Raw genomic sequence first — 24,437 nt, 5'->3', positions numbered from 1 at the left:
GAGCCTAAATATTTGTATACTACTTGTGCGATGTCAGGGTGCTGTATCAGTGTTTGTGTGTTTCCCAGGTGTCCCAGGCTGCTGCAGAGCTGCAGCAGTACTGTCTGCAGAACGCAGGCAAGGACGCCCTGCTGGTCGGGGTGCCCACCGGCAGCAACCCCTTCAGAGAGCCGCGCTCCTGTGCCGTCCTCTGAGGTCAGAGTCCACCAAGTTACAGTAACAACCTTTACACCAAAGTAACACCTATTGAAGAGCATTACTGGGTCTGGAGAATTTCAAATGGGGAATTAAAAGATTTCCACTTTTTGTTTGCAGAAGAAGGATGAGTGGACACAACCGGCAACTGGCAACTCACTCATAGAAAAAAGTTTTTTTCTTTGTTTTTTCTTTTTGTAGATTTGAAGGAAGACTTTTTTTATGCTTACATGACGTTTTTTTTTTTGTTTTTTTTTTACTTTTTTAATTCATGTTATTGAAGGAGATTTAACACATATTTGTTTTCAACAAAAATGCTATTACTGTTGAACCATACAAGATATTTGTTTATGTGTATATTGATCAGGGCTCTTCAACTATAATAAAAGGGCTTTGTGTAAACTGCCCACTTCATCTAAGTCTTGCATGTAGCTTTATTCCCATTCCTTTTGAGAGCTAATATGTTTGGCCCAATCCTGAAAGTGGGCCCTCTGTTTTATACAGGGAACAGTGCCAGAGTCATAGAGCGATTATCTATGGATTGTACAAAGCGGATGTTTATAGCAGCGCTCTAAATTGCTTCTTGGAATCTTACAGCGTTGGAGCTTCCTGATGTTCAGACTAAGTTCGGAGCGCAGCCAGAGAGAGGAAACTGGGTCTTCCTGTTCAAAACTGCAACAGACACTGAGCAGTGCTAAATTTCACTCACCCATTGGGCCATTAAAGCTATTTGAATTCATTCAGAGGCTTGAGGCTATGCTAAATTAGAAATAAAATATGACTCATCACTACTGGTATCTAATTTGAATTATACTGTAGGAAGCATTTTCCTCTATTTTATTTAAAGACATCAACTCTTTAGTCAGTACTTTTTCATTTGATTTATCTGTATTTGTGCTAAAATGGAGCTCCTATTTTAGAAAATTGAAGATTTAGAGAATTGCCCCAGAAACAAAACAAAACAACCTAGCAGACCCCTGGCTAGTCATGAGATAGTTCTCTGCTTGGTCACTTCCCTTTCCCCTCAGCACACTATCCTGGGACGAGTCTCAATAGCTCTCCCATGTTGATGCCTCCTCTCCTAATATCTTTGTTCAAATATCCTACATTGAGAAGATCACATGTTCCTCCCTTTTGACACTCCTTAAGCTTGAGAATGAGCAGGAATGAGTTTAGTCTTTTATAATTATATTTTTTTCTAGTTAATAAAATAAATTAAGGGTTTATCAACATCTCCATGTCAAGAGTGAAACTAATAACAAGTGAAAGGTGGCTTAGTGCTAGTTACATGCTTGTCAGCTGTGAGCATCTTGGCAAGTAATGTAATAACTGTGTTCTCTATAACAGGAACTGGTGCATGGTGGTAAAACTGATAGTTTGACAAGAATTCATATTATTCCTAGTGTCTACAACTCTATATGTGAACATGAATAACTCTCTCAAAGATAGAAATCAGAGAACTACAACTTGAAGCAAGGATATCATCAACATCTAAAATCTGAAGCTCCTCCACAGACAAGGAACAAGTGGCTGTTAATTTTGTAGACCCAAATGTTTTACTTTTTTTTTTATATCCAAATGATCTTTACTGTGCAGTAGTGCTAATGTTTTGGAACCAAAACCTCTCGTCCTATCCCCGGGCCGGCCCCCTGCTCTGACACCACCTTTACCAGAGACCTAAGAGCATGAATTGGGGGAAAATATGTCATCTTTCTCTTTGGAGCAACCCAGTTCATTCACAGGTTCAAGTTTTAATTTTCTATTTCCTTGCTTTAGGCAAGAAATGTTCATGTTCACAAATAATAAGGCTGTCCTGGACAATAGGACTAAAATTAGTTCTTTAATTTAAAGGTTTCCACTTTAAGTCAAAGTATTCCAGCTATTCTTTACCTGGCCACTGTGTTTACAGTATATTCTGTCATAAATTATAGACTACACCAGACTACACCAGAGAGTGTTTACCCATTTGTCCCCATCTTTCCAGATTTCTCATTTTTAAAATATGGAACAACACACGCGCACACACACACCTACACACACACACACACACACACACATACACACACACATATATACACAGACTGCACTGCGCATCTAGCGAGCTGGAGAGCCGGTGTGTTTCCCATCACACTCTCTCTTTCATTCATTGTTTTCTGATATTTTTTTATTAAACTTAACTTCTTAATTAATTCATAACTGCTTTTCTCATTTTAACTCTAGCATAAAAATATGGAACAAATCGCATTCCACATTGATTCTTTAAGAAATCAGTTATCAAAACACATTCCAATCAATTGTTGTAGTTATACATTACCGTCTTAACACACCATAAAAGTGATTTCTCTAGAGATGGAGTTATATAAAGCTTTCTTATCAAGCACACTACAATGGATTGCTATCGCTCTACTGTGTCATGCTCATGTGGTCAACCAGTGCTATCTGCAGGCCAGTAGAGGGAACCAACACATGCTCAAGTGCAGGAGACTTAAAGCATCTAACAGGGCCACTAGCTGGCCTGTAAAGGTTCCTACCACAGTCAGTTCAGACATGCAGTTTACCTGACTTGAATCATATAGGTATGCATGTAGATAAAAGGTAAAATTAAAAATATAGTGAATGTTACAGAGACAAATAAAGCAGAAAGGAAAGGAAAGGCAACAATTTTTTTATTTTTTTATTTTTATTTTTATTTATTTATTTATTTATTTTTTAAGTGTTGTGGATCTCTGTGTTTTGAGTGTAGGGTGCTACCTCAGTGTTCCCTTGGGGATCAAGAAATATGTACGTTTATAATTACATGTGTGTTCCTTTGACCATCAGATAGAGTTCAACAAGACCTTTCCAATGATATGTAATACTAATTTTTGGCCAAAATGTCATTTGTGCACCTTTCACACCAAACCTTTCACGTGAATGTTAATGGTAAGAATGTTAATGTTAAGATTTATAAACTATAGATTCATGATGGATTTTCTGATCATCCTAATATTATTTTAAGCCTGCCTTCCTGGCCATAACTTTCTTGGTCTTCTTTTAACTTGGTTCTATTACATAATATAGCCATTACACAGTCTCTTATTACGTAAGAGCTTTCTTTCACTTTCTTTTCGCTTCTGTATTCGAATGCTGTATTAAGGAACAATGGAGCAAAAAAATCGAAGGCGCCTTCAAGGATTGGGCATGGGCTATTTATAATGTGATGTATTTTGCTGGTTTTCAGGGTAGTGTGTGTGTGTGTGTGTGTGTGTGTGTGTGTGTGAGAGAGAGAGAGAGAGAGAGAGAGAGAAAGAGAGGGGGTGGGGTGGGGATTTGGGTCACTTGCCAATTCATAACATTGAGTATTTTACAATCTATCAATCAATCAATCAATGCGGTCCAATTGTTTTTAGATATTGTGGTGGACAGCATGTCATTAAATCTTGATCTTTTTCTGTTTTATTGGCATAGATGGCGAGTAATATGTGTCTGAAAGACATACACATTAGTTAAGTTCCCTACTCAAGGAAACATGGCAGTGTTGTTGCATCTTCACAGGTGGCAAAAGCACTCAGCTCACAACAAGACCCTTCCAGTGGAACTGTACTCTGCAGGAATCCACAACATGCACTGTTGTTTTCCTCCTGTAGCCGGTACATTCCTCCACTCCCTGCTGATCCAGGAGATTGTACCCGCACAACTCTGGTCATGTATCATGGCCACTAGAATATTCAGGAAGACACAGTGGAAGTGAATACAAATGGATGAAGTGTTGTGCTGGTAAGCTAAAATGTTCTTAAGTTAACAAAGTTTAAACTGTCATTCATTGTCAGTGAATGAGCCGGTTGTGTCATTTCATTCTTAAGAACGAGAAACTCCAGAATAATGACTGTATTATACTTGGCCAGAGAGATAAAGTGAATTGTTGAATGGAGTCGCGTTCTCCTTTAAAGTTATGGGCGGGGAGCAGGGTTGGGTTTCAGTCCCACCCCTTCTATTCCACCATACTCTGCTGCGGCGCAGTCACAGTCCAAGGCAGGCACCTTGGGCTGCATATCTGCCTTGGGTGGCCATCACGCTTTCCTGGCCGACTATGAACTCAACTGCTATCCATGAAGGACCACAATGCAATCTACTATTGGAGAACTCCTACAGCTTGTGTAATGGATCTGGTCCTTGATCTGTGAGAAAAGGATCAGTCCAGTTTGACTTTGATTTGTCAACGACACAGGCTCTAACTTTCATGTCTTGGACCAGCACTTTGATTTAGTGAGGAGATGGCCAAGGTACACAGACTGTATGTGGGAATACTAACAGGTAAGTTTTAATATTGTTTTATCCTCTTACTAGATTCAGTGTTCATCTCGCTTACCTGTAAGTTGTAAACAGAATGCTTGTTTTTCTTTTTGCTATCACAGCAAAGTTTGGCAACCCAGGACAGATATATTAGAATCAGGTCTATATCAGATATGTTCTTCTCCAAGGGATTTCCTTAACCTTTACTATATGTTCTTTGTGGTAATTTTCCTCTCACAGGACATAGACCATGTTCATGTAAAATGCCATTGTGTGCATCCACTTTAATGTTTATTTCCATTGTTGGCATACTGTATTTTTTACATTGCTCTCCCCAGTATACTATGTTTGTAGACTTCAGTGCTAAGTATCAGTTAATGATTGAATGGAGAGTCCACACAACAGCAATATATATTTCCTGTGAACACTAATCATTGTCAAAGCATCTCTAGTAGCATAAAACCTCACATTTGAGGTAGAAGACAGAGGTCATATGTCTGATAGGTTTACACAGTCTGTGATAAACTCTTAGGCAATCAAACTGCTCTGTGACTGGACTGGAGCAATTAGTAGGCTTGTGTACTTGGGTAGTATATACGTGTGTGCCTGTATATGTGTGTATGTGTGTAACAGAGGTAGGAGGGAGGGGTGTGTGTGTGTGTGTGTGTGTGTGTGTGGGGGTGGGGGGGGTGGGGGGGGGGTGGGGGGAAATAGTGTCACTATCACTACTCTGTAAGGTCGATGTCATGACTCAGCAGGTATTCACCTATAACCTGGATTGTGATCATTATACTTGTATATTACATGTTTATCCTTTAATGGTCCTTTCCTAAGTAGATCCTATAAGTGGAATGTGAGAGATTGGTTACAGTGTTTGCGCATTGTGCATGTGCATATGGGTGTGTGTATGTTTGTGTGTGTGTGTGTGTGTTTGTTGTGAGTGTGTGTGTGTGATCAGCTTTGTTTGTGTTCCTGGCTACAGCTCTGGCCTTATGCAAATACTCCCTGGCAGAATGGAATGCCACCGAGGAGTCTGCCAATCGAACTGTGTCCTCCTGTCATCACCATGGCAACAGAAACAATTGCACAGGTAGATATGCACGGGGAGGAGGGACGGGTTTTCCGCTGCAGTGTCATAAAAGGTTGCTTTGAAGTGTGAAAATGGAAGTTTATGGAAGAATGGACACACCACAGATGTGAATAGAAACACACACACACACACACACACACATACACACACACAATAAGAAGATATAGTGACAGCAAGATATAAAGACAGACAGACAGACAGACAGACAGAGAAAGGCGGTGATAGAGAGGAAGCCAGTCCATTGTGGACGCTGCAGAGGTGTCATATTCCAGCCTGTCCAGAAAGCAGAGTTGTAATTAAAGTGCCCATACCAATCAGGGGCCTGGCCTAGTTGTTCTCAGCTTCTCTGTGCTATTGAGAAATACAACACCATCTCTTTATGTGGCCAAGTTACTTCCTTGTTATACGCTGGAGACTGTTTTCATCATTGGCTAGGGATTTGTTATAAATTCCTTTGTTGTTTTAAATGACTGTTGTCTTTGTTTCAGTGATTTACCAGTATTAAGGGGGAAATGTAAAAAGTTATTTACTATAATAAATCCACTGAGTATTCAGTTTATTGAAAGTCATCGACAGTTTTCTTTTCTTTTTTTTGTAACCAGATATTTTTCTTTTCAACACCAAGGTAATTGCAAAAGGCCTGTTCTCAGGTTTCGGTGTCCTTTTACAAGCTCATGTTCAAAGATAATCTCCTGGGAATTGGTAGTAAACGATAGCGGTAGCCTTGAGGTTTGAGAGGCAGGAGGGATAACTGGAAGTTGCGGGGTCAGAAATTCAGCAAGATGGCCAGCAAGCAACTGTGTGTATGTTTGTGTGTGTGTGTGTGCGGCTCACAGGTGTGCATGTGTGCAAGTATGAGCAACACTGAGAGAGAAAGAGACAGAGAGGGAGAGAGAAAGGGAATCATAACTGTATCATGACTTTGCACGAGTTTGATCTATAGAAAGCGTTGTTGTGTTAGCATTGTATTAATTGACACGCATGCATTTAATTAGATCTTGATGACATCAGGCTGTTCCTGGCACTTATTCGTCCAGCTTCCTCTCTGGATCATATTGCCACCAGTCTATTTATATGCCGGGCCATACCAGAGTGTGAGGCTGTAGGTCAAGGAAGCAAGCTTTGCAGGTTGCATGGAGAAGCAGGACACTAATAGAACGTGACGCAGTTAAAGTGAATACGTAATATGAGGGAGTCTTAGTTTGTAAGTTCAGTCAGTTTATATGCTGTGAACTTTAACAGATGTTGAAATGCTGTTGTTAAAGCAAAGTCATTCTGAAACACATTTTAAATGTTGTCATGTCATCTACAACAGACGCTGAAGATACAGGACAGTGGAATGGCCACTACTCAAAATGCCCCAAGGAGCTGAAGCACTACTGCATCCACGGGGCATGTCGTTACATTAAGGAGCAGAAGGCACCCTCTTGCAGGTAAGAGACTTCTACTGCAAAAGGATGGAGATATGGTGGTGAGTGATATGGTTAGATGGTAGATATAGAGGCATATGAGAGAAGGAGGAGGGGAGCCAAAGTTAGAAGGAGCTTGGCAAAGAACAGAGGAAGAAATGACAAGGAGGTGAAGGAAGAAAGGTGTAAACTGAGCGAATGGTAGCCGAGGAGAGAGTCAACAGAATTCTCATGACCCAATACGGAATGAATGTGTGTGTGTGTGTGTGTGTTTAATTTATCTGCTAATACCCAAGGACACCAAGGCCTCAAATTCTCTGCAGCATATCAACATCATGTTCTAATTTCTAACAGCTCTAGTGTTGTTGGTCTGCTGCTTATACAGTAATTTAATCCACACACAGCCACATTGGATTTGCAGTTTCATTGTGCTAAAACATACTTTGCAGCATAAAGATCTTTACATATTGTGTCCTAATATAGTTTGAGAAATGTGGGGAAGAGATAGGAGCAAGGACTCAAAATTCATATGAAACTACTGTATATATGGAACTGAAACTATTTGAAGAATCATGGATTCATGGAAACACTGTAAGGATTTTATTTGAAAAGTCCTCTCCTTCTCTCTCAGGTGTGAGCAAGGTTTCATTGGTTCCAGGTGTGAATATGTGGACCTGGACTGGCGAATAGGAGAGCAACGACAAATCATCATTGCCTGCGTCATTGCCGGCCTTGTTTTCCTGATTCTCCTCATTGTATTCATCTGCATCTGTTCAAAGTGAGCCTTTGTGTGTGTGTGTGTGGGAGAGAAAGAGAGATAACAAAGTGTAAAACTGTAAATACAATACAGCTGTGATGACTTTGTTATTGAAAAGCTATCACCATTGCTACTGCATATAAAAAAAATACTATTTGCAGTGTCTTTATTAGAAAACGTTGCTCTATAACGTGGTTGTTTCTCTGTCAGTCGTAGGTACAGACTGTGCAGGCAGAGGGGAAGGCGGAGGGAGGAACCAAGGAACGAGACAGAGAAGCTCAGTATGATCGACACCAGCACAACACACAGAACGTTAACGCCAGACTCAACAGAACTGCCGCACACCAATGCTGTATGAGAAGGTGTGTGTGTGACTGTGTGTGTGTTTGTCTCTAGCTGTCTAGCTGGGAATTGTTTAGATATGAGGGATTTTATCCCCCGTGTGACAGCTGTTGCCTTTTATCTTGCAGTGGCGGCGGCATGCTATACATGGTCCCTCTCTGCTGGACAGGACTGAGGCCTGCTAAAGAGGAGAGAACTCTGGAAAGGATCAGTGGGTCTCTGGGAGGGTCAGAGCTGGTTTGAACCCAAGCAAAAACACAATGGATTTTGAGCCATCCTCTTCTGCCTGAAGCTTCAAAACCACCAAGTATCTCAGACAAAGAAAACACCTTCCTGGATTAACGATAAACACGTGGTCTTGGCGAGTGGGAGTTCAATCTCCCAACTTGTTGCTTGTTGGACAGAGCGCTTTATTTTCTCTATAGAGGAATGACAGGCCCTTCTCGCCTAATGCCTTTCACCCAGTGCTGCTGACTGCACAGCGCTAATAAATGTCACTATGATGGAAAAAGCTGTGATGCCAATTGACTGACTCCCTGCACATGGTAATGGTTGATCGGGTTATCAATCTCCATGGGATACACATGAAGTCAATGTAGCCTGTAGGTGAGAATCTCAGTGAAAAATGAGAGGAGAGGCAAAAGAGATTCTGAGACTGTATGAAGATGCTTCACTCCAGGTTCTCTTTGGAGGACTCTTGTTATGCATTGAAGGTACGGATCATTTACAATATTATGTACACAAAAAAGCTACACTATTTTAGTATGCTCTATTTATACTTGTGTCTTATTGTTTCCACTTTATATACCACTGGTTGTGCAATCAGTTTCATTTCACACATGCATGATATACTGTAGATACTTCCAAACATGTATTACAAATACAACAATCAGCAATCATCATCACTCTCTGTCCACAGCAGTGTCTCCGCTTAGACTCTTACAGAATATTGTTACTCGTCAACATTAGCAATGCAAGAAGAGCCTTCTATATACTAAGGTTGCTGTTCTGGGCTCCTGGGTTGGAGGATGACCAACTCTGTGAGCAGGACAAGGTGAACTTGTGCTGGAGGCTTTTTGATCTGTATATTTGGAGCCATGCAGCCCCTAAGCTACAGGGCCAGAACAGCCGTGCCTGTGTGTGCAGACTCAACCGAGGTGAAAGTGCTCCACTGTCCTAGACACTTTCCAGACTGCCAGCCTTTCACTAGGTGTAATGTGTATCTGTATGTGTATTAACTCCCCGCTCTAAATGGGGAATGAAGAGACGACAAAGTCAGTAGCGTCAGCAATTTTCTGTTCACTGCTATTTAAATGTCAGCCATTTTCAATAAAAGATTCTACACGTGATCTGTCCTTTTTAATCATTTTGAAATAATCATGTTAATCATGTTTGAATCATAATCATTGATATCAGAGAGCTGAATTCCACCACAATAAAACCCCTACTACTTTGTGTTTGCTAAGAAATGTTACTTGACCTACCTTCGCAGTTTATAAACTGCGTAATATCTCTCTCTGGGTCTCATCACAGTCGAAGGAGATTCTCAAGTTCAATTTCAAGTCTTTATTGCCCCAAATGGGTCATTCGGTGTGCAGTAATACACACAATAAAAAAAAAAATACAGTATTCACAATATGCACTATATATATATAAACATGTAAGACATATTAAAATTCATTCTGGCACCTATTTTAATTATCATCCCCTCCAGCTGGTTGTACTTTGGTTGCTGTTTTTATTGTTGTATTATGTTGTTACGTTGCTATGGTACTCTACTAAAGCTGGGGTCACAGTGTGATGACAGATGCAACAGATTCCAGTCTGAGATAAAACACTATCACCCTTTGACATAATATGTTAATCCTGTTGGCACAAAGGATTAATCTTGTATCTCACTTTGTCCTTCACAGAAACTGATTGTAACACTGTTTATATATGTCATTCTTTAAAATGTACCTTTGCTAAATACCTTGCTACTCGCTTTGTCACTGGCAGTCTGATAAATATCAATGATGTGTCTGTGGGATCGGGTTTATACAGTTATGTTACTTCAGCCACTGTATAAGAACATTTTCACTGGCATAGATTTAAATGTACTACACTGATAATAGCAAGATAATGACTAGTTGGACAGGTGGAAAAGCCATGTGCATATCTGTACATACATAGAAAACTGCGTCTATCCAGTTATTTTAGATTTACAATTATTATTAAATGGGAAAGGAAAGAGGTTTGGGAAAGAGTCCATGACGTTTCTCAATTTGTCAGAATCATCATTTGAATTTGAAAATATAAAACTGGTGTATGGATAAACACACTTACACACACTATTTTAGTAATATGCTCTGAAATCCTTACAAAATAGTGAATAAGTTAAGGAGATGTCAGAATTGGGACACAGGAACAGGAGACCACTGACCTTGTCTGAAGTTACAGAAGGCTCCTCCTTAAATGTTTACATCTGTATCATAAACATTTTTCTGCATCTCACTGTTCTTTCCTGTCAGCTTACCTGTTGACTGCTGGTTTATTTGTCAGTGTTTTAGTGTCGGGTTGTGTCTACTTGACAGTTATGTCTGACTTGGGCTTGGCTTCTGCTACCATGAATTGCTTCGGTGGAAATGGCATTACTGAACTCAACACATACAGATTAAATAATACTGTATGTCTATGTAGTGTGTTTTAGATGCATTTTGGAGGCACTGAGTCGAACTCAAAACGTTTTCCAAGGCAACTATGGAATTAAATGTGAGGAGAATGGATTAAAATCCATTTAATCATTGCCAGTGGTGATAGGCAAAAACATTGCTAACACTGACACTATCTTATAACCGATCAGACAATCAGAGCAAGAAGTGGTTAAGACATAGCATTTTACTCACACCTCAATTAGTATTATAGTATCGACATATAAGTAGTTCTCAATATAGTAGAACTTGGGCTTGATTGGCTTGCCTGATAAGTGTGACAGTTTTCCATTCAGTAAGCAGGGCATCTATTCTCTGGTGTGGTTGTAATGAATGTGTTAGGATCTTTGACCTCATTTCAGGTGGCCTGTGTGTCCGGCTGTCTTCAAAAGAGCCGCGGAGTGACAGCTGTGGAATGCCAGGGTTTCTATATTAGGGGTGTGTCTGCAGTCGTTGGAAGTGCGGCTGATAAGAAAGACAGATACCAGTGAGCAACTATTACAGTTGTTTGATTTGGATTGTGAGACAACAGTGAAATCTCTTTCCCAAAGTTAGGGATAGTTTTGAAACACCTTGATCCTTATCTTACCAGAGCACAGACGTCTAGTGGATATTAGGTCTTGGATGGTGGGGATGTGGAGATGGGGTGCTGCTAGGTTCATTCAGTATACTCTCCACACACACTGCTAATAGCTCCATCTGTTCTCCTCTGGTATGTGTGCAAGTTGGTTTGCTCCAGCAGCTGTCCCATGACTACCAGGGAGTTTGACCAGAAGACACCCCACAGAACACCAATCAGTGTTGGAAGTGAACATATAGGGGGCTGTTCAGGCAACGCTCCATGTGTTTGTGTCCTCCCCTATTCAAACAATGTGTGCACAGTTTATGTAATTTGTATAAATGCCACAGGAGGTCAGCATAACACAGCCTTCAAAGCCTTCTAAATTGTATACATTACAAAATATCATACGCAGAACACAGAATTTTAGAGATGGTTTAAAGGGGTACATTACATTTTACAATTTAAGAAGTCACAAAAGTTATTCCAATGGCACAGCACAGTCCAATTATAACTGGTGCACATGAACAGCTGCCCCCTAATGCTACAACTACTACTACTTCATTGCTACTAGCATTTTTGCTGCTGCTACTACTACTACTGCTGCTACTACTATTAGTACTGTAATAGTAATAATCATCATCATCATAATGATAATATAATAATAGTAATAATGATAGCCTAGGGAAATGGCTATTATCAGTTTCAAGATCTTTGAACCAAATCCATCTTTAACTACCGATCTGCCATGTAGTCTTTTTGTCTAAATCTCAGCTCCTGTAACTATATAGCAATAACACAGAGTCAATAAAAGCATAATTGTTGCAGGACAGTGAGGCAGGTAGTGATCAAACCCCAAGACTGGGTGTTTAATATAACGGGTGCAGGAAACAACAGGTAAACAGAGACGGGAGCACTTAACCGCACGTAACAGAAAATAATGATCCGACAAAGACTGACTGGGGAACAAGACTAATATACACATGGGGAGGTGATTACAAATCAGAAACAGCTGGGGCAAATAGAGAACATGGCACGTAGAACTAGACAGGGAACATAATACACATAGAAATACAAAAACTAGACAATGAAGCAGGGACTGACAGTCACAACCGTGACAAAATGACTTTTATCCCACTGAAACGAAGGAGCTGCACTTCTAGATCGCCTTGTATTTGGCCTACTCAGGTCTAAGGAGGATTTTCAGGGTAACTATAGGAGACTTTATAGGGGCTATAGGTGACATTACACCCACTGTCATTCTCCCTCTGTAAATCCATCCATCAACATCCACGTCCACATCCCCGATGAGTTTAGAGAAGAAATAGTCATCATGTGAAGATATCCTCCAACACTAGGAGGATCAGGAAACCATTAGTGGGGTGGCAGGCAGTTGTGATTGGAATAGATACCAGACATAGCAGAGAGCTTTCCTGTCACATACTCTTATCTTTCTCCCTTGGTACTGCAGAGATTCACACTGTAGCTCCCAGGGGAAAACCTACTTTTTAATTTCTGTGAAGGATTTGTCATAAGCCCCGAAGAAGGAGTAAATGTTGGGTGAAGGAGAAATGGAAATAGATTTTTTTTTCCACACCCAGAAAACAAACAAGGGATCAAACATATCAACAGGGAATATGTATGTGAGTCCCACCGCTGCTGTTTTTGGCCATATTTTCCTTTTGATTCAATTATCATTACCAATGATGATACACATCTTGTTACACATCTTAATGTTATGTGATTCACATCTTAATGTGAAACCTGCTCACAGCTCAGATTAAACCATACCAATCTGTCTGTCTAATCAAATTATATTGCGTATGGAGGATGATGGGCAGCTCATCCAGCTTCTAGACATATAACCATCTTCCAGGAATTAACCTTACTTTTCCACTGGTGTATTTTGTCTGTGAGCTTGCTGTGAGCTTAGCTATCCTTTCATCTTGTACGATTTTGATAGGCACTTTCCAAAATAAATATTATATCACATACACATGAATACCAAAGTGGGAAAAACAATAAAGCTTTTTTTATTAAAACAATATTCATTGAAATACTGAAACATAATATTGAAGAACTTCATCTAATATTAAGTTATGCATTTTTAATCCTGCTGTTGCCCTCGGATCAAAAATGACCCATTTCTGAGTTTAACAGCAGTGAAAACCTCCTAAATAATTTTTTTTCTGCATGAAATTTGATGACTTCTCTACAATTAGAAAAAGTGAAACATTTACCTTTTTTATATTTTTATAAAAGCTATACACCATCAGGGTACAAAGATTGTATTTAGGTAATTTTTGACCCGAAGACAATTAAATCAATTACAGACTAATTGGAAGTATTTATAAATTATTTGTAGTAACTATGAAGCACTCCTTTTCTCGTGGGAAATTAAGCTTTCTCGCGAGAAAAAGAGTTTTCTCGCAAAAAAGTCAGGGGTGGGGTCATAATGTTATAAAGGTGCTTCAGTACCAGTCCACTTATGATGTGTATTTTACAGTAAAAATGAGTGGTGTACACTGAATAAATACAGTCTAGATTTTGGGTTAAAAATTATACTAGGAGAGACAGAGAGATTTTTTATTTTTAATAATAATAATAATAATAATAATGATATAATAATATAATAATAATGATAATTTTTGACCCGATGACAAGGGGAGCATACAGAATATGAAGATATCACAAGGGTTAAAGGATATAAACATGAACCCTTTACAGGAGTATAGGCTACGCTGCAGTGGCGTGTCCAGGCCATTTTGACTGGGGGGGCCGAGGTGGGGCACAGACTCAATGCAGGGTGGCACTCTGCGTGGCATTTAGGAAGGATGTAGGCAGGTCCCATTGCTGTGTGGGTGTTGAAAGGACGTGTTTTAATCACTTTTTGGATTCAACTGTTAGAGATTGTGTTTGCCCTGTGTGTTTGTAGCCAACCTGTTGGACAGCAGCGCTCCCGGCTACCTGGAGGTATGAAAGCTCTACAGTGAATGAAATTTTGAATACAAGGCCACGGAAGAGGATTAGGGCCACATATATGCATATAAAAAATGTAGGCTACTAACATGGTTTTTATCTTCAGGTGCGTGCTGCATTTATCTTTGCCATTCAGTTTGGTCAGACATTGTTTTTTTTTTCACATTAAAAGATCTCTAATCTGGTTTTCTCGTTGCGGGCCAATCAGGCCCTGGCTACCTTCTAGACCCGCCCCTGCTATGCTGACACATTATTCAGCTGGTTATTCAGCTAGACACAGGTATCTGTTTGAGAAGACCGCTCTAAATTTTGATAACTGTGTTGATTTCCCAGAGTTCTTTCAGTTCAGTCCTACTTTCTCATTTCGGTCACAGTTAAGGATATTGCTAAAACTATGTTTTACCATCTTCCCAATATTGCTGAAATTGTACCTAGTATATTAACAACGGCCAGAATCTTGACCAAAACAGGAAAATTTGACCACATAACGCCTATCCTGTCTTCTGGCTCCCAATTCATGCCAGATGTGACTTCAAAGTGCTTCAGCTAACGTATAAAATATTACATGGGTTTGCACTGTCCGAATTATCAGATCTCATTGCACCATCCATACTGCCAAACACCCTCCAACAGTCACAGAGAAAACTGCAGGTAGCAGAACTTTTTCTTACCATGCACCCTTTCTTTGGATTCACTCTCTAATCTCCCTGTTGCAATTAGAAAGGCAACCTCTATTGATGTCTTTAAATCCAGGCTTAAAACCTATTTGTTTTCACTATCATTTGGTCAAACTTAGCTGTGCTCAATTACTGGGAGTGACTCAGTCTCTAGTAAGGTTAGACCACTTAGATAACACCAGCTTGGGTTCCTGCTGATGGGAATTTAGTTTATGTGTCCTGTTTTCTCGGTCTGTGTGCATTCATTCATGTTGGTCGTGTCTGTTTGTGTGAGTGGGAGTGAGCAAATGGGTTTGTCTGCTCTATGCGTCTCTTATCTTTTCAGGCTGTGGCTGCAGCTGTGCAGAGTTGGTGTCCTTGTGGTCCCAGACTCTTACAACAGTGGTTGACGCCCCGCACCAGATCTAGAAGTTTCATCCAAGCGTTCTCACGTTGATTCTGTGTATGTTGTTTATGTTCCATTTTGTTATGTTCCATTTTGTTAACATTTAATCTTTGCCCACTCTCTGCACCCATTGCCCACCTGACCGTCCTGGTGGGGGTGTCCTGTCTGAGTAGCCCTACCAAAGGTTTCTTCCATTTTTTCCTAATGAGGGATTTGCTTTTCCATGACCTTAGTTGAAGGTCTAAGATTGGGGGGTGGACCAGATGTCTCTCCAATCCAATCTCAGAGCCTTTATCTTGATGAGGTATCAGGGTCATAGTGCCTAGCACCTTCCTCCAGGTCCCTACCTTCCTTCCCAGTCAAGCTGCCCTCCAGCATGTCCTCGGTCTGCCCTGCGGTCTCCTTTCAGCCAGCTGTGCCCGCTAAATCTCTAAATGGAGATGCTGGAGGAGCATCCTTACCAGGTGCCCGAACCACATCAAGTGGCTCCTCTCAAGGTGCTCATCCTCACTCTGTCATGAAGAGTGAGCCCAGCCACTCTGGAGAAACCTAATTTCAGCCACTTGTAAACACAATCTCATCTCCATCACTACCCAGAGATTGTGACCAGAGGTGAGGGTCAGAACAAAGACTGGCTGTTAAAGTGAGAGCTTTGCTTTGTGGCTGAATAATGTACTCATAGCTTTTATACTATGCATCAGTACGTGATAACATTGGTTTGGTACATTGAGATTATTGAGCATTTGACGTCATTTCAACGCTGCATCTATGCTTTAGCTCTCATATAGCTCAGTATCAAAGTATAGCCCAGTTTTTTTTTTTTTTAACAATGCACAGGCTGTAAATTTCAAAAATATACCAGAGAAGTACAAGATAATGCTTTATTTCTGTCATATACCCCAGAAGACGATATCTAAGTCGTAGATTTGTACTAAACTTTCAATTTTAAGCACTATGTAGCCTCATTTTAATGTAAAATTGCTCAGTTTGTGGTGCATTTTTGCTAGGAGTTAACATGCACATTTAGCAATTTTCTGTGAGTATATTTAAATGACATTAAATGATTCAAAATACATCTTTACTGTGAGTACAATGACAGAATTTCTTTTTTTCTGGAAACTGTTTGGGGAGCTGCAATAGTGCCGCAACACATTTGAAGGAGGTAGAAGGAGAATTTAAAATGGCAGCCAGATGGTTATGTGACTAATTATCAGGTTTCTATTGGTTTCTTTAGGCTAACTTCCTTATAAAGCATTATATTGTTGTTTAAGATTAAAGTGGGTATGTTACCTACAAAAGCAACATTATAGGGTTAAGTTATTTTCCAGACATACTGTAGTGGAAATACAGCTATGATGGTTCATACCACCTTACTTTTTACAAAACAAGCCTGAATATGAGGGTTGAAAATCAGGGGTTGGGCTGACATTGGGCCTCATTCACAAATCTTCATTCACACATTGTGAAATTCTTCTTACTTGTGTTCATACATACTTCTGGTGTGCGCCAGATTATTTAGACTACAGAGTTTCTGAAATAGAAGTGTTGTTGTCGGGAATGAGAGAAAAAAGAAATCTAAATTTTAAAAGAGGGTGGGGGTGGAACAGCAACAGACAGCGGTGGGATGAAAGCAACCGAATAAAAAGCATGGCAAGAAATTACTGATGCTGTCAACATCAGAGACTCACACCTCAGATGAAATTACAAACAAATGGTTTGAATTAACTTAGAATCTAAAAAGCGTGTAACTCAAAATAGGTGCAGTTCATTAGCTACAAGTGGAGGGCAGAGCGGGGGAATAATTGTGGGACAGATTGCGCTGTCAGGTGTCCAGTCATCAGCAGAGTATGACAGATTTAATTCAAGCCCAAACTCCACCAAATGCGAGCACAACTCGGTCAAGAATCCGTACTGAGTGGGGGAACCTGGTACGTTGATTTATCGTTGATAGTGACTTGTTGATCATGTATTTTTCATATTGATTGTATAATTAATTGAACTGTATGTATGTATTTAAGTGTCACTTCCGCTTTGAGCAACACAACGCTGATGATGGCTTATTGCTGAAACGCGTCCGTCGTTTGTGCTCTATAGCTGCCCATTCAAATATATGACAAAAGGACATTAAGAGTGCTAGCTTTTCTTTCTTCAAGATTTAATTCAAGCAGCATCTCCATCAGATGGTAAGCACAGACCATAAGGTAGGTATTATATCATAATGAACAAAAGGAGACAAGGAGCGCTGCTTGTGTGTCTCTAGCACCTTCCACTGGTGCTCTTTGGTGAGGGATCAGAGTCTTCAATGGAAAAAAAGGAGGTCCAAGGCACTCAAGTCGATTTGGTTATTTAAAAAGCCTTGTTGGGCTAAAACATTAAACCTGATGACTCTGATGAACGCGTAGGTCACCAGCTATATTAATGTCTCCAACTTAATAAAGGGTATATAATAATGACTGCAGCTTTCTGCCTGCAGTGTTCAGTCTCATCCTAAGGTGCGCTCTGTGGCGGAGCGACTGTGTGCAGGATGATAATTATGATTGCTCCTGAGGGGTCTGAGGGTTCATCAAGGGTGTCACCATCTCATTCACCAGGAGATCCTGGTTAATTTATGCTTCCATTGAGTCAGTGGAAAAAGTCACTAACTCGTGAGCCGTGTGTCTCCAGCAGCACCTGGTCAAGACGCACGACCACGCTGCTGTTCTGCAGCACCAACATGTCCTGGCTCCGTCCTGATCAGCAGGAAACCACATTTAGGAGGTTTATGTTGGCGTCACAGATTAATTGCATGTTTAAGGTGCATTATAGTTTGTTTATAGTTTAAAGACTTTTGGAGAAGGTGCTTTGGTGTGCACATGTGTGCAGTCTATTCCTCAGGTGGTGTTTGGCATGCCAGCAATTGCATGGCAATCTGTTCTACTGCAGAATATGGGAATTTGATGAATTGTGGACCCAGCTTAATGATACGATGCACCGCATTTGGGGGCATGCAGCTGATGGATGGCTGTGATATGCCGGCCCGGTCATTCATCTCTTTCTGTCCCACTGGTCAGGAAGGCGAGAGCAGAAGGCACCTGGCCATGTAGAGGGACAGGCTGGGGCCTTTTTGTTCTCAGCTGTGGCTGCATAGAAGTGACCCTGGGTAGACAGAAGCACTTTATCAACCAGTCATCTCTCTCTGCAAACATATCTGTCTCCCCATGCCACAGTTAACCAAGTGCTCCGACAACAGCAAATACGCCATTGATAAGCGTGGGGTTTGGCTACGAGCTCATAGGTTTTTAAATATCATCATCAATAACTTTGATCAATAAGCGAAATGAACAACACGTTCTCAATAACAAACTGAAATATTAGCATATCAATGAGGGTATTCAGATATTAGTTAGTAGACTGTAGTTAATAGGCTATTATTTGTAGGCATTTTTAGGCAAAAATTAGAGGAGGCTATTGAAAAAACATTTTATTGTTAATATGGCATTTTGTAACTATAAGGCTAATAAAACTTTCCAAGTAAAAACTTCTTCAGTGTATCTGCCCTCACTCATGCTTCCAAACGCGTGGATTTGGATCGTACCAAAGAACAAATTCAAATAAGAAAAAAAAGATGAATGCCAAAATGTTCATGGAAACATGTATAACAGTAATCTGATCTAAAGCATGTTTTGTGAATGAGGCCCATCCAGATTATAGAGGATCTATTGTGAGAAACAGGACAAGAGTTCAAATCAGAGCAGGGATTAAATTCAAATCAGAAGAGAAAACTGAAAATGGTGTTGGAGGGTCTTTGTTCAAATAGTCAGATTTTCTCTATGCTGTACGCGTAACCTATTACTTTGTGAAGCCTAACCTTTGCATGTATTCAGAGCCATTCCTTCAAATGAAAGAGAATGAATTATTCATGGTTTGAGGAAGTAATCCACGGGATTTGAGAAGCTACACTGTTATGGATCAGAGAGATAATCCATTACCCTCTCTGAATAATTAGGATACTCTACTGTGGTCTCACAAAAAACTACTGTTGGATGAGAACCTTTTCAAAAAGTCAATTTTCAGAAATTGAGAAAAACAACTTTATTTTCAGATAGATGCCAGTTTTTTTTAATTACACAATGAGTTTTGAATGGATTTCATGGGCCATATGGTCATGAAACACATGTAAAATAATATATACACTTATACAATTTCAAAGCTTTTTTTTAAACAGGCGCTCTTAAGTGGAATGGTATATAGCCAATGCACATTCATGAACAACAACAACAACATAAAATGTAACAGATGTAGATGTAGCAGAGAGGTAAATTACAGCTAGTTTTGATGTAATATATTTCATAATAGCCTTGCAGAAAAAAATATTGTGGTAATAGTATATTATTCTACTCAAAATCAATACAGGATATATGGATATGACAAATATGAATTGAATGAATTACTAAATTTGACAATGTAAATAACAAGCCACTACAACTGAGTCCTTGTGTGCTGCTGTGGCCTTTATTCTGCTATGTGGTCTATTTCATCTAATGGATTCTAAAGGAGCCCATTTACTTTCAACATCCCACAGATTTATCGTCATTTAATTTGTCCTCTCCTACCTTCTCTATCCTCCAGCCTCCTGTCCTTCCCTGTCATGTCTACATCTACTTCACAGTGCGCCTCTTTTTATTTTCTCTTACATCCTCACCATATCTTAACCTTCATCTACTCCTCTTTCATCTTCTACTGTGCCAGAACAGCCTGGAAACACTGATACGTTGTTGTGAGGCTCCTGACCCTCAACCAAGGCGGAGTGAGGTGGAATCAATGCGCAGAAGTGAATTAAAAAATGAGGAAATAAATCCACATTGGAGAGGCCACAAGTCCACACATGAACGTTTTTAGGGTTCGAAAACCACACCATCAATCTTCACTACAATTGAATGTGTGTGTGTGTGTGTGTGTGTGTGTGGGTGGGGGGGGACAAAGCAGAGTAAAAGCTACCAGTATCAGGAAAATGACACTTGATTCATTTGCATTGGAAACACGTGAAATTAGTTCACCCCATTGGTAGGCTATTTTTTCACTTGCCCTCTGAAAAAATAAGATTTTAAGACTCAATGCTATATTAAATGACTTTTAAGATGGATTTTTATTTTTTATTTTTTTTGCAGCGTATGTAAACAGCACCATGGACAGCGCCAGATTGCGCCTGAGTGCTGCGTCAGGACGCTTTCACCAAGGAGGGTTGGAGAGACGGACTGCGAGGAAATCTCAGAGCAACATATGCACCTGAGGAGCTCTGTGACCCAGCAGAGAGACAGCAACAGTAGTGCAAAACTAGACAGGACAGATTGTCGTTAAGGCTTGTTTCTATGATGGATTTGCCCTTTTTTTGTGTTAAATTCGATTCACATCAAACCTATACTGTTTATCAGTGCTTTTGTATGTCAGTGTAGGTTATGTGACAAACACTGAGGATATTGCAGGGACCTGCCGAGGGAAGCTTTTGGATCTGGGAATGAATTTACTGAACGGCACCGAGGTCCTGGATTAAAGTTGAGATGTCCGGGGAATTGGCCGACTCCTACGAAGGGTCAGCAGGGATTTTCCCTAGCGCCTCCTTCAACTTTAACTGCATTTTGAACACAACCAACCGGTCATACGGCGACTACTTCCACCCGTCAGGTTTTGGCAAAGCTGATTTTGTTGGAGACGGCTCCGCTGTGCTGAGGATTATCATCTCTGTGATCTACTCTCTGGTTTGTGCCTTGGGACTGGTTGGGAACTTACTGGTCCTGTATCTCATGAAATCGAAACAGGTGTGGAAGAAATCCTCCATTAACCTTTTCGTAACTAGTTTGGCAGTGACCGACTTCCAGTTTGTCCTGACTCTGCCGTTCTGGGCGGTGGAGAACGCCTTGGACTTCACCTGGCTTTTCGGTAAAGCCATGTGCAAGATCGTTTCCTATGTGACAGCTATGAACATGTACGCCAGTGTGTTTTTCCTCACCGCTATGAGCGTGGCGAGGTACTGGTCCCTCGCCTCTGCGCTCGAAGGCAAGAGGCGGCGGCCGCGCTGCTGCTCCGCACGGTGCATCACCGTCATCATATGGTTCGCCGCCGTGTCCGCCGCTCTGCCGCACGCCGTTTTCTCCACAACAGCGACAGTGTCCGAAGAGGAGCTGTGCCTCGTCAAATTCCCGGACACTTTCGGAAACGCGCAGTTTCTACTGGGACTCTACCACGCTCAGAAAGTTCTCATAGGTTTCGTGGTCCCGCTGGGCATCATTTCAGCCTGCTATCTGCTCCTGCTGCGCTTCATCACCTCCAACAATGTAAATACTTCCAGCGCTAAAAGACGCGCCAAGGTCACCAAGTCCGTCACCATCGTGGTCCTGTCCTTCTTCCTCTGCTGGCTTCCCAACCAGGCGTTAACAGCCTGGGGGATCCTCATTAAACTCAACGCGGTTCACTTCAGCTACGAGTACTACACCACGCAGGTTTACGTTTTCCCCGTGTCCGTGTGCCTGGCGCACTCCAACAGCTGCCTGAACCCCATCCTGTACTGCCTGATGAGGCGGGAGTTCAGGAAAGCGCTGAAAAAACTTTTCTTGCAGATGGTGTCGCCGGCCGTGACCACCATGAGGCCGTTCACAGCCACCACGAAACCAGAGAGGGACGAGCAGGGGCATGCCCTGGTTCCCGTCAGCGCCCCCGAGGAGCCAGTGGCGTTTTATCCTCCGGGTGCCGTTATTTACAATAACATGAACGATCTGCCGCAAAACAGTACTTAGGGCCGAGCTATTCATGCTTTCTATCTGTGGATGTTGTTATTTGTGCATTTTGTCGAGTAGTCTCACAATTAAGTCAGATAGTGTGTTGTCGCTGGTGCCAAGTGGCGAGATAGTCTGAGTCCACATTTGTTTTGGTGCTTTTTTATCATTACAAAGGGGGGAGAATTGATCAAGCAAACATTGCCGTAGCCTTTATCACATCAGGGGAGCATTCAGGGTCAACTGTCTGTGCAAGATTGCTTGGCAACCGTCTAATCATTTATCACAGCGACCAAATAATATCTTGTCAGTCATCAGTAATTTCTCCACTTGTCCCCAGGAATTTAGTCTATATTAGGCCTAGCGTATTTTTGTGGCAAATGATGTAAAATGTGGGGACGTTGCCATAGGCTATATCTTTGGGTTTGAGTTGATGTCCCTGATTTTATACACTCAATTGCTGTAATTTATATTCAGAGATACAGTATTTCTGTAGTGGATATCGTAGTTAAAAGAAAATGTTTGAAAACTATTTTAAATGTGCTAAGTCTTGTCCAAAATGTCAAAACGTTTCATGTAGATCTTCATATGAAGCCTAACTGGAGTCTGTCTCTTTCTCTGTTGAGGGGAATGTGATTGATGATTGATTAATGATTGTCATTGCATGGACACAACAATTCTGATACATTGATTTTACAATTCTTTGTGCCATAATCCAAGGTGAGCATTCGTACAGAAGCCCAGTTCAGATGTCACACCTGCAGAAGGCTCAACAGTGATTTCTGGCGTCCCAGAACTGCAAATAATCACCAGTTGTAGACCTACATGGCTACAATTAACGCACCGATGAGCTCTGGTGTCATTTAACATATTTAAGTAGTCTGTCTAAAAATGTATAATCTGTTTCAATCAGAGCCTAATTAACTCATTTAGTCGGTCAAGTAAATTTGTTTATCAGCCCCCTCCCCTCTCACTGTCTGGGAGCTGTGTGTCTGTGTGTGTGCGTGTGTGTGTGTGTGTGTGTGTGTGTGTGTGTGTGTGTGTGTGTGTGTGTGTGTAATGAGAGAGAGAGAGAGAGAGAGAGAGAGAGAGAGAGAGAGAGTAGGACAGACAGAGAGAAACAGAGAGAAACCATGTTTGAGATTGTGTGTATGAAAGAGAAGACACCCACAGGAGTCTTGCCCACCATTAGTGATCAACATCAGTAGATATATTGCCTACTGTAATGCATTTTTAATTAAGCCGCTGAGAGCAATGGCATTCATTTCATTTACTCAAGACAGTTGGGCTTTAGAAAACTAGATTGATGGTCAACAGCCCCGGGGCCCGGACACTGAATCAATACACTGGAGCCGTCTCCTCTCCCTGTGCATGTTGCTTCTTGCTTGTACAGTAGGCTGCTGCCCACCTAGCAGCATGTCATCAGTCAGTTAATTGCCCACTGAAAGACATTTGAATCAAAATCATAATCGGTGCTACAAAACTAACTGATTAGTACATTAGAACGGCTATTAATTGCTTCATTGATCTCTCACTGAACAAAAGAGCATAATTATGTACAATTAGCATAAGATTCTCAATTAAGCAAGATTGTTTCCCCTTTGTGGTTTGGATGTGTCAAATCAAGATGTGTTTTCAGAAGAATAGAATTAAATTTGAGCCATTTATAAGCAAAATGAAAGCATACAATTCTATAAGCATGCAACTGGTTGGTTTAGAGTGGCTTCAGAGGCAGCACTCGTCTCCCGTAGATATCAGAACATACAAGCCAATAACAGACAAGGGTGAGAACAAGGTTTGAAATTTGAGAGATCTTCTGAACTCTCTTTGCAAGGCCCGGAGGCAGAAACAGCTGGAACGGCATCTGAAGGAAAACAACCCACTGGAGTGTCTTACCTGTCAATCAGACGGCAATACAAGGCACAGTAATAGAAGCATGAGAATCGCAAACAATTGAAGGATATAATAAAGAATCTTTATTTATTAAAACATTAAAATTAAAATAATCATACAATACATAATCATTCCACATATCTGATGAAGAGGGCAATGAAGAGGCAGCCGAGCAGGGACGTGGTCGAAGCCGAAAGCACCACCACGATCACGCTTCCTGCCATGTTGACCAGGGCGCCGAGCCCCGCTCCCACAATGATCTGAGCCAGCTGGACCATGCAGGTGAGCGCCGCGCAGTCCACCCCGGTGCCCCGCGGGGGTTCACTGCGTCCGTGCAGCTTCCCTTGCTCCTGGAAGCAGCATAGGGGGGGGGGGGGGCAAGGAGGAGTGTAGAGACGGGAGGGGAGGAGGAGGAGGAGGAGAAGAAAATAAAACAGATA

General features: G+C 41.1%; 4 protein-coding genes across 5 annotated transcripts in view; 3 read left to right on the top strand and 1 right to left on the bottom strand.

Annotated features, from left to right (window-relative positions):
• The window catches only part of gng10 (guanine nucleotide binding protein (G protein), gamma 10), a 115,320-nt gene that overhangs the window by 422 nt on the left and 90,461 nt on the right, over positions 1-24,437 (top strand). The window contains exons 2-3 of one of the 2 annotated variants that reach the window (XR_013506839.1): positions 69-195; positions 316-430. Coding sequence is in view for 1 of the 2 variants with exons in the window: in XM_071895056.2 (XP_071751157.1) it covers positions 69-194 (126 nt within the window). In the remaining variant the exon portion in view is untranslated. Of the gene's footprint in view, positions 1-68; positions 196-315; positions 622-24,437 lie in introns of those variants that run through there. The other variant, XM_071895056.2, reaches the window with a different exon arrangement.
• btc (betacellulin, epidermal growth factor family member) lies at positions 4,220-9,414 on the top strand. The gene is made up of 6 exons (XM_071895032.2): positions 4,220-4,488; positions 5,450-5,557; positions 6,873-6,990; positions 7,598-7,744; positions 7,934-8,085; positions 8,194-9,414. The coding sequence occupies exons 1-5, from the start codon at positions 4,449-4,451 to the stop codon at positions 8,079-8,081; spliced, it is 561 nt and encodes a 186-aa protein (XP_071751133.2). The 5' UTR covers positions 4,220-4,448; the 3' UTR covers positions 8,082-8,085; positions 8,194-9,414.
• On the top strand, positions 20,893-22,125 carry rxfp3 (relaxin family peptide receptor 3). The gene has a single exon (XM_071895052.2). The coding sequence runs from the start codon at positions 20,893-20,895 to the stop codon at positions 22,123-22,125; it is 1,233 nt and encodes a 410-aa protein (XP_071751153.2).
• The window catches only part of slc45a2 (solute carrier family 45 member 2), a 15,388-nt gene continuing 15,076 nt past the window's right edge, over positions 24,126-24,437 (bottom strand). Inside the window, exon 7 of the mRNA XM_071895045.2 lies at positions 24,126-24,347. Coding sequence (XP_071751146.1) covers positions 24,126-24,347 — 222 coding nt within the window. The remainder of the gene's footprint in view (positions 24,348-24,437) is intronic.

Source organism: Centroberyx gerrardi, chromosome 2, assembly GCF_048128805.1.
Source record: "Centroberyx gerrardi isolate f3 chromosome 2, fCenGer3.hap1.cur.20231027, whole genome shotgun sequence".
Taxonomy (NCBI): Eukaryota; Metazoa; Chordata; class Actinopteri; order Beryciformes; family Berycidae; genus Centroberyx; species Centroberyx gerrardi.
Note: the sequence above shows the minus strand (reverse complement) of the source record. Positions and strands in the feature narration are given on the sequence as shown.

Bases quoted from the DNA above. Each gene is read 5' to 3' on its own strand.
- btc (XM_071895032.2), top strand. From the start codon at position 4,449: ATGGCCAAGGTACACAGACTGTATGTGGGAATACTAACAG. The intron at 5,558-6,872 runs GTAGATATGCAC...CATCTACAACAG, and splicing joins CAACAGAAACAATTGCACAG to ACGCTGAAGATACAGGACAG. The intron at 7,745-7,933 runs GTGAGCCTTTGT...TTTCTCTGTCAG, and splicing joins TTCATCTGCATCTGTTCAAA to TCGTAGGTACAGACTGTGCA.
- rxfp3 (XM_071895052.2), top strand. From the start codon at position 20,893: ATGTCCGGGGAATTGGCCGACTCCTACGAAGGGTCAGCAGGGATTTTC.